Source organism: Crinia signifera, chromosome 19 (assembly GCF_055691185.1).
Source record: "Crinia signifera chromosome 19, ASM5569118v1, whole genome shotgun sequence".
NCBI lineage: Eukaryota > Metazoa > Chordata > Amphibia > Anura > Myobatrachidae > Crinia > Crinia signifera.
This window is the reverse complement of record NC_139226.1, coordinates 138,796,954-138,807,298: the sequence shown is the minus strand read 5'-3', so window position 1 is coordinate 138,807,298 and position 10,345 is coordinate 138,796,954. Positions and strand designations below refer to the sequence as shown.

The following is a 10,345-nucleotide window of genomic DNA, read 5'->3' as shown; positions in this document are numbered from 1 at the left end:
GCAGCACGTAAGATCAGAAGATTTAGCAAAAGATCCATGGGAGCGCGCATCGGACTGATATCGGCCGATAATCGGTGGCAAATCGGCCGATATTGGTCCGATGCGCGCTCAGAAATAACACAACCAGCCTGGGGTTCCTGTTCGTGCACCCTAGTGTGGCTGTGTTATTTGTATTTCTGTTACCAAGTCCTGAGAGGCCACCATTCTCTTCTGCTATTTTTTGGTATTCGTTTACCCCAGGGTTGCCGACCCTCCCGGAATTTCCGGGAGTCTCCCGAAAATCGGGTACCCCCTCCCGGCCCCCGGAAGGGTGGGCAACCCTCCCGGATTCAGGGGGGGCCCCTGCTGACCCCAGGATCGCGGCATTAAAATGCCACAATCCTCGGGTCTCAGAGGAGGGGGCGGAGCTAAAACGACACAATCGCGTCATTTTAGCCCCGCCCCCTCTACAGAGTTCCGTGAATTCACTGCTTTAACAGTATGGGGCGGGGCTTAGTGATGTCACTCGTAAGCCCCGCCCCCTGAGCGGCTGCTGAAACTCTCCTCTCCGGGCTTCTCCCGGAGAGGAGAATCTTAAAGTCGGCAACCCTGGTTTACCCCCAAGGGCACCTGGGCACGTAACATTCTTTGATGCAGAGTGCCGGCTTAAGTTGATTGTGTATAGTGGACATGAAGAAAATTGTGATATTAATGAATATTTATTGGTATAATAGCACTGTATACCTGTTCACATGTCCTGACGACGGGGCTTGTCCCTCGAAACGTTGACCTGACCATTGTTATGAAATAAACTTGGTCCACTTTTCACCAGCGATTGGAAGTGCCTGAGTGCTCATGCTTTCGCTCTAGTGTGGTGTCCAACACTTCCCTCCAGCGGTTGGCACCGGGGCAGGCTACCAGCCATGCAGCTAAAGTAAGACCCGAGTGACGGTCCTTTCCTATTCTGCAATTAATTTAATATAAAACTGAAGTTTAGGGAGTTTTTTTACTTCTCTTTGTGGTTTTATGAATGGAATCTTCCACGGTCCAAAGCGTGATGTGCTCAGACTCCTCCCACTTCCCAGCCTCCGCCCCCATCACACAAGTAACCGGCACAGAATAAGTGGAATTCTGCTACAATAGGGAAATGCAAGGATGCAATACAAATGTAATGGTTAAAGGAAAGTAGCCAGGCAACATTGTGTACATAAAGGAGAGGTGGGCAATGCAATGCAGGAGAGGTGGGCAATGCAATGTAGGAGAGGTGGGCAATGCAATGTAAATACCTAAGCACTACACGATCAGCGTGCTATCCCTTGATGCTCAGGGTTACGGCTGTTGCACTGCCACTGGCACTACTGCAAACTCGTGCAAGGTTAAAGTTCTTGCTGCATTTGCAGACAGTCCCCCAGCCTCCTCTGCTACTGATTAACCCAGGTATCTGTCCTTCTCTTTTTCCTTCTAAACAGGCCTTCATAACCTGTGGCCCTCCAGCTGTTGTGAAACTACACATCCCAGCATGACAAAGTTTTAGCTCTCCCTCAGAACACAACTGTGGCAGTGCATGCTGGGACTGCGATTTAAAATAAAGAGAGATTGTCGTTTTCAAACACAGTCTGTAACATGATGGTTAGAAGCTGATTGGTTAGTGTGTACTGTATCTCTCTCCAAGCTTTGATGCCAGACATTGACATGGGATGAATCAGGTGCCCAACAAAGGGGTGTGGCCTTGCAAGAATGCCGCGACCACCCTCTGGGCCAGATTCAAGGTGCATCCTAGCGACTGCCATACAAGAGCTAGATAACACACAGTAATGTGGAATTAGTATGACCAGAACTAATAGGGGAGTGTGAGGGAGCCAATGCCTTGTAGTCCCAGAGACATCTGGCCTGAAGTGGTCTTCATGGAAGATCTGCGGCCAAGAGGTCATACCTCCAACGTGGAAACAAGGCCAAGCGATATAATATAATGGGACAGAGGGTGCGGGTGCTTATGTGTTTATATATATATATAATTGTACAGGACAGTGGGTGTGTATATCTGATATATAATATAATGGTACAGAATAGGGATGGCTATCGTCCATCGATGATTCAAAATCATCAGTGGTTTATGGCCGATGTGGAATACTTTTGCTATCGATGGGGGAGAACCAGATGGTTTCCCTACAATGATGGCATAATAGAAACAATGTTTTTTTTTTTTTTTTATCTTCAAGGTGCTGGGGCAAGAAGCATAGCTCTTCCCCCTTCAACCCAGAAGAACCACCCCCACATTGTGATTGGGCTGTGGGCCAGTCAGTCAAAGAGAATGGATAACAATCGATAGCTAAAACTATCAATCGTTGTCCAGCACATAGTTTTTAACTATCGCTGTATGGATGCAGAATGGCCACCGATGGCCATCCCTAGTACGCGACAGTGGCTGTATACAGTATAGCGTCTTTGCGGCCACAGCTTACGATGATGCTATTCTGAAAGTGGCTAACATAACTGGTGTAAACTGTGGCCACAAAGATGAGGAAGTACCTGGTATAGTAGTGCGATATATATATATATATATTTTGCTGGAATAGTATACAAACAGGGTCTCCCACTCCAATTGAAATGAGGAAACAGAACGTCACTGTAGCTAAAAACAATGGTTTTATTGGGGTATGGGTAAAAACCGGACCAGGACAAGACCCCCGGAACGGACATCAAATTCTGCAGTCCAGAGCTTGTAGTGTCCGGGGCGGGGGGTGTCCTTTCTGGAGGTGTCCTGCCTGTGACAGCTGTCACCAGGGAGTGGAGGAGAATAAAGCCTCCCTGTATGGTCCAGGCATGTAGCAAAAACCGGACGGTCCTGACCACACAGGGAGGCCGCAATCTCCCCTTCCCCATGTCCCTGATTATAGCAATCACAGGGAGCCCCCCGGACAAGAAACCCTCCGGACGGGACACCCCCCGGATCGGACACTACAAGCTCCGGACCGCAGATTTTGTTGTCCGGTCCGGGGTGTAGTCCGGGTCCGGTTTTTACATAGTCCCGTTTTATTGGAACCTTGATGGCTCGTTAAGGGGTCACCAACCCCTTTATCAACCAATTGTTCCTCTTGATAAAGGGGTTGGTGTCCAACCAATTGGTTGTTCCTCTTGATAAAGGGGTTGGTGTCCGCGAAACGAGCCGTCGAGGTTCCAATAAAACTATCATTTTTAGTTGCAGTGACGTGCTGCTTCCTCATTGCAATTGGAGTGGGAGACCCTGTTTGTATATGTATATGTGTATATATATAAATGTGGCCGGAGAGCCCGGCACACGGGGTTAATGGCGGCTACAGCACTGAAGGGGTTAACTCTCCGTGCTTTGCCGTTATTCAGAACAAGGGCACTTGACATGTTTTAAACTGTGTGAGCAGCACTGAGCTGGGACAGGACCCTTCTGCAGTGCTGATGTAAGTTGTAGCCTGCTGCTGAGCACCAGGCACAGATTATATGTACTTATGTAATATATGTTTGGCACTGAGCTAGGACTGCACCATATATTGTGTATATTGTATTGAATATTGAGGAAATGAGATGCTAAACTGTCAGAAGGTCTGTGAGTGTCCAAAACACAGCAGGGAGTAGGCTCTGTGTCTGAAGCCCTGTGTAAAAGGTGATAAGGAAACAAATTTATGTACTATATGTGATGGGTCACTGAACCCAGGCCATCCTGTGTGCCAGGTGTTGGTAATGCAGACATTTGTGTTTCTTTATGTAAACATGTCCAGGAGATAAATATCTCCCCTGTTCCTGGAATTTATATATTCTAAGGAAATTGGACTCATCCTTTGTAGTATGTAATCTTGGTTCGTTATGCACTAGAAGTAACATGTCAGATTGAGATGCAAATTGTAAATGTATGGGGGAGGATCTGACAATGTCAGTGTGTTTTCTGTCTTTATAAGCAGGGCCTGTGAGCCCAAGTTGTTGTACTTCTGCCTGTATCTGAATGCTGTAACATCACTTGTATGCTGTACCTCCTAGGGACCTAGGAGAGGGCTCTTTTCAGAGCTTCTACTTGAGCAAATAAACCATCTTTTGCCCAAGAAGTCTGCTTCATCTGCGACCAACAGAATTAATTGCAATAATTCCGTTCTCCGGCTGTTCTGGGCGTAGCATCCAGCGTCTCCGAGTCTCCGCTCTGCCAGCTACCAAAGCAGAGGTCTGGTCCGTGACCAGTGGGGGACCAGTCGACACCAGCAGCGTGTCGACGCAGGTAGTACTCAGGTGCCAGCGATTGGACCTGAGGAGGTATCCGTGGTTCCAGACGCCACGTAGGAGGAGTCTGGTGGTGGCAGCGATAACCCCGCCCACTGCGTAGTGGGTGGAGTCAGTAACAGGCGGTTACTGACGGTAACAGGGAATCCCCTATTGGCCAGGTCCCGTGAGACCAGGAACCGCTATCTGTGGACCCAAAGGGCGTAGCCAGAGCTAAGGGCAGGCGTCCGGTCACAGAAATTGGTGGCAAGCCGGTGGGATAACCCAGTCGGCTCTTCAGTCACCCGATTGGAGAAGCCGCGTTACTCAGGGAAGAGTAACGGCAGCCAGGAGAACGCGCAAGATGGCGGACTTCAATGGAATGTCGAAGGATGACCTCGAGATCGTGTGTCGGAGGAAGGGTGTGGATATCCCTTCCAGAGCAACTGTAAACGAAATGAGGGCGGCGCTCAAGCGCTTGGAGGAGTCGAGTCGGGAGGAGGTGCAGCACGCTGATGGTGACCGTGTCCAGGAGGACAGCCACACAGAGGACCTTCATCTGGACCCGGTGAGACTCACAAGCCCCACCCCCTCTAGCAGCAGCCACGTTTCTCAACATTCCCTAGCAGGGCCAGGATCCCCGCGTCCCAGGGTGGACGGCGTGGATAGCCTAGCGGATCGGCTAGCGGAATTAGGGGAGAGGGCAACGGAACAAGAACGCATGCTCATCATTCGGATGTGGCATGCAGAGCGGGCACCACAGGCTGTGGTACCCCGAGGACCGTTGTCAGCTGCTACCCCCCGAGTGGGACGGATTCAGTTTGCCAAGTTTGCCGACAGCGATGGGGACATTGATGGACATTTGCAAGTTTTTGAGAGGACTTGTAAACTACATGATTTGCCCAAACAGGAGTGGGTAAGACACCTTGTGCCCACCCTGCATGGAGAGGCCTTGGAGGCCTATCGAGGAGTGGATAATGAGGACTGTGGGGACTATGATGTTGTCGCCAAGGCCCTCCTCCAACGTTTTTTTGTAACTCCTGAGTCCTACAGGAAAAAGTTTCGGGACTTGCCAAAGAATCCTGGCAGCACCCACGAGCAGTTTGCCACCCAGCTGCGGCAGTACTTGGTGAAGTGGGTGCAGGAATCAAAGGCCACAACCTGGGACACCCTGATTGATGTGATCTGCAGGGAGCAGTTCTACCGCAGGTGTGCCCAGGAAGTGAAGGAGTGGGTGCTAGATCGGGAGCCACCCAGCGTAAAGATGGCTGCCCAGCTAGCGGACAAGTATGTGTCAATTCGGTCACAGGGGCTGAAACGCCCAAGTAGCAGCCCACTACAAAGGACTTTACCACCAGGGGGACACCCCTCTTCAGCTCATCGCCCCCCAAAGCAAGCATCTTCCAACCCGGGTGCTCTTGGCCAGCAAGCGCCCCGCAGCGTCCCTGCGAGTAATCAGGGATCATCGGAGCCCCGACTGGTCAAGAAGTGCTACAGCTGTGGGAAAATCGGACATCTGAGGATGAACTGTCCCACACTGCCGGCACCCCAGATTCGCGCTACCAATCCGAATGCTGGATCCCGGCTTGCTTGCTTGACCCGTGGAGATGAGCCCACAGAGACTGTACCCCCTCCAGTCAGTCCGATGGAGTGTGGTGAGAAGCAGGCAGACTCTGCTGATAGAGTCACCTGCATGGCCATGCGGCCTCTACAGAATATGTGGCGGCACCTGCAGTCGGTCCAAGTGGGGCCCCTGCAGGGGGAAGGCCTGAGAGACTCTGGGGCCTCAATCACTGTGGTGAGCCCCAGACTGATTGATCCTGCTGCAACCTTGCAGGGTCGCACTGCCAAAGTTACAATGGCAGATGGAGTGGAGCGAGAGGTGCCCATGGCCAGAGTCTACCTGGATTGGGGGGCTGGACCAGAGTTGCGAGATGTTGCCGTCATGGATGGCCTCCCAACAGATGTAGTCCTGGGGAATGATCTTGGGGGTGGAATCGTTACTACATTTGCTAACGCCATCGCCTGGAGTCAAGCTGCCAGACTACCGTCCTTACCATCAACACCAGCACAGCCCAGCCCAGAGGAACAGACCACAGCGGCAAGACAACTGCCAGCACAGCCAACCACAGCATCAACCAGCCCAGAGGAAAAGACCACAGCGGCTAGATCAGCGCATCTCCCCAGCATGCCTTTTGCCTCTGGTGTGCCTACGTCCCCTAGCAACGCAGAGGATGTGTGTGCCAGCTTGTTGTATCCTGTGAGGGTGCCCAGCAATGCTCCTGTTCCTAGTGGTTTGCCAACTCCAGCGGTGAGTATGAGTGACCACACTGACCTTTACATGACTGACCCAAACCAGAATGAACCTAGACATCCCAACCTAGATGCCCCTGTAGAGTGTCCCCCTTTAGGAGAAAGTGAGGGGCACTGGCAGGGGGTTCAGGAGGCTCCGCTCTCTGACCCATCCCTGACAGGCATACGGTGCCAAGCTCGCAGCGGCCTTGATGGGGTGGGGAGTGTGCCCGGGGAGGAAGGGTTCAGGCCGAGGGTAGTCAGGAAGGTAGAAGGGGATACACCAGAGAGGGTGGGTTCCCCAAGACGTAGGTCCTTTGAGGAGGACAGGAAGGCAGGTCTGACAGTTGTTGCAGACGGGTGCCCGGGAGAAGTGACTGGGGTGCAGTGCCTGGAGGATAGTGTGGGAGGAGACAGGGGTAGGCCCAGACCAGTGAAGGTAGAGGCGACCAGAGGCTGTCCCCAGCCCACAACCCCCAGACAGGTACTGACCTTAAAAACTGTAAGGCCCTACAGACAAGTTGTCCCTGACTCTAGTTTGGTAGTGACGTCCCTTACAGTAGTGACTAGGAAGGGTCTTCCCAAGACAGTGGACTGTACACCTGCTTGTGAGTTGGCATTCCAGTCGCTGAAGGAGGCTCTGGTACCAGCTCCAGTGCTGATGACGCATATTTATTACCAGGACATTGTGGTACGGACTATTGCGTCACTGCACGGACTGGGAGCCGTACTGAGCCAGGAGGAGCCATGTGGGCAGGAGCACCCTGTGGCTTGTGTGAGCAGAATACTGCTATGGTGGGTGGTGGGGTATGCCACAATTTGGACACACTGGGTGGCAATTGTGTATGCAGCAGACCAGCTTTGGCACAGATGGTGCCACTGGCACCCCACTGGGGTGAAGGAACACCCACCTGATGAAGGTTTGCCCCCTTCATTGGGGGAAACAGACAGACTGTTGTTGTGGGGCCTTGGACTTGGACACTGTGGTGACTGTGTGGACTTTCAGCACCAACCGGATATGGCCCACTGCAGTCTGGAGGAACTGTCTAGGCTGGGGGCCAACACCCCCAGGCACTCCCAGTAACCCCCAAATAGGCTGCGGGACCAGGAGCCAAGTCGTTGGGACATGGCCCTCTGGTTTCCCGCTTGAAGGGGGGGGGAGAAGTGTGGCCGGAGAGCCCGGCACACGGGGTTAATGGCGGCTACAGCACTGAAGGGGTTAACTCTCCGTGCTTTGCCGTTATTCAGAACAAGGGCACTTGACATGTTTTAAACTGTGTGAGCAGCACTGAGCTGGGACAGGACCCTTCTGCAGTGCTGATGTAAGTTGTAGCCTGCTGCTGAGCACCAGGCACAGATTATATGTACTTATGTAATATATGTTTGGCACTGAGCTAGGACTGCACCATATATTGTGTATATTGTATTGAATATTGAGGAAATGAGATGCTAAACTGTCAGAAGGTCTGTGAGTGTCCAAAACACAGCAGGGAGTAGGCTCTGTGTCTGAAGCCCTGTGTAAAAGGTGATAAGGAAACAAATTTATGTACTATATGTGATGGGTCACTGAACCCAGGCCATCCTGTGTGCCAGGTGTTGGTAATGCAGACATTTGTGTTTCTTTATGTAAACATGTCCAGGAGATAAATATCTCCCCTGTTCCTGGAATTTATATATTCTAAGGAAATTGGACTCATCCTTTGTAGTATGTAATCTTGGTTCGTTATGCACTAGAAGTAACATGTCAGATTGAGATGCAAATTGTAAATGTATGGGGGAGGATCTGACAATGTCAGTGTGTTTTCTGTCTTTATAAGCAGGGCCTGTGAGCCCAAGTTGTTGTACTTCTGCCTGTATCTGAATGCTGTAACATCACTTGTATGCTGTACCTCCTAGGGACCTAGGAGAGGGCTCTTTTCAGAGCTTCTACTTGAGCAAATAAACCATCTTTTGCCCAAGAAGTCTGCTTCATCTGCGACCAACAGAATTAATTGCAATAATTCCGTTCTCCGGCTGTTCTGGGCGTAGCATCCAGCGTCTCCGAGTCTCCGCTCTGCCAGCTACCAAAGCAGAGGTCTGGTCCGTGACCAGTGGGGGACCAGTCGACACCAGCAGCGTGTCGACGCAGGTAGTACTCAGGTGCCAGCGATTGGACCTGAGGAGGTATCCGTGGTTCCAGACGCCACGTAGGAGGAGTCTGGTGGTGGCAGCGATAACCCCGCCCACTGCGTAGTGGGTGGAGTCAGTAACAGGCGGTTACTGACGGTAACAGGGAATCCCCTATTGGCCAGGTCCCGTGAGACCAGGAACCGCTATCTGTGGACCCAAAGGGCGTAGCCAGAGCTAAGGGCAGGCGTCCGGTCACAATAAATAAAATAGTATAGTAGTATATAGTTACAGTAGTGTGAGATATATGAATATAAATATAGATATATTACCAGGGATGTCCATAAGCAGAGCATTGTGTCCCTCCTGGAGAGGGCCATGTTGGGAGGTATGATTTAGTATAAGGAGTATATATGCCGCTGCACAATGTCAGTCAGGGGAACACGGAAGCGCTAGGACCATGCGGAGGGTGAGAACGTGGTCGTGTACAGTACACGCTCATAAGACGTCTAGGTATCCACGCCCCAGTTGTGCTGTTCCTGGAGGTGATTGGCTTCGAGCTACTGGTCCCGCCCCCGGTGATGCTCTGCCGCCTCTGATGGGAAATGCTCGGCAGTTGAGCCCGGCCTGTACCGGGAACGCGTCGGGGCTGGCGGCGGCCCTGGGGACAGTGAGGAGCGGCTCAGCCTCACCGCGGGTCCCGCTCCTAGGCTTCTGACATCCACGTCTCCAGGTACAGCCGGAGTCATCGGGTTCATGTCTGGGGGATACGGGCAGCGGACCGGAGCCAGAGAGGAGGCAGGTGAGACGGCGCCCTGCTAGCCCAGTGCCATCCTGTGCCCACCCTGCCTGGCACTGCCCAGCCTGGCCCGACCTCGCCGCCTGTTAACCTCCCTGTCTCGTCCCCCCCCCCCCACCCCCGTCTCATCCCCCCTTTACACCACAATGCCACCCCCCTTATACTTCCCTGTCTCATCCACTCTTATACCACACTGCCACCCCCTTATACCTCCCTGTCTCACCCCTCCCTACACCTCCCTGCCTGTCCCCCCCCCTACACCTCCCTGCCTGTCCCCCCCCCTACACCTCCCTGCCTGTCCCCCCCCCCCCCTACACCTCCCTGCCTCTCCCCCCCTACACCTCCCTGCCTCCCCCCCTACACTTCCCTGCCTCACCCCCCCCCCCTTAAACCACAATGCCACCACCTTATACCTCCCTGTCTCATCCACTCTTATACCATACTGTCCCCCTTATACATCCCTGTCTCACCTCCCCCCCCACACACACTTCCCTGCCTTACCCCCCCCCCCTTTACACCACAATGCCACCCCCCTTATACTTCCCTGTCTCACCCCTCCCTACACCTCCCTGCCTCACCCCCCCCTACACCTCCCTGCCTCACCCCCCCCCCTCCCTCCCTGCCTCACCCTCCCTCCCTGCCTCACCCCCCCCCCCCTCCCTGCCTCACCCCCCCCCCCCCTCCCTGCCTCACCCCCCCCCTCCCTGCCTCACCCCCCCCTGCCTCAACCCCCCCCCCCCCTTAAACCACAATGCCACCACCTTATACCTCCCTGTCTCATCCACTCTTATACCATACTGTCCCCCTTATACATCCCTGTCTCATCTCCCCCCCTACACTTCCCTGCCTCACCCCCCCCTTAAACCACAATGCCACCACCTTATACCTCCCTGTCTCATCCACTCTCATACCATACTGTCCCCCTTATACATCCCCGTCTCACCCCCA

General features: G+C 53.1%; 1 protein-coding gene across 3 annotated transcripts in view; it reads left to right on the top strand.

Moving 5' to 3' along the window:
• Positions 1-2,742: 2,742 nt before the first annotated feature.
• Positions 2,743-10,345, top strand: part of PIK3CD (phosphatidylinositol-4,5-bisphosphate 3-kinase catalytic subunit delta) — a 44,807-nt gene continuing 37,204 nt past the window's right edge. Inside the window, exon 1 of one of the 3 annotated variants that reach the window (XR_014464121.1) lies at positions 2,743-9,331. Coding sequence is in view for 1 of the 3 variants with exons in the window: in XM_083163503.1 (XP_083019629.1) it covers positions 9,355-9,396 (42 nt within the window). In the remaining 2 variants the exon portion in view is untranslated. Of the gene's footprint in view, positions 9,401-10,345 lie in introns of all 3 variants that reach the window. The other 2 variants (XR_014464120.1, XM_083163503.1) reach the window with 2 other exon arrangements.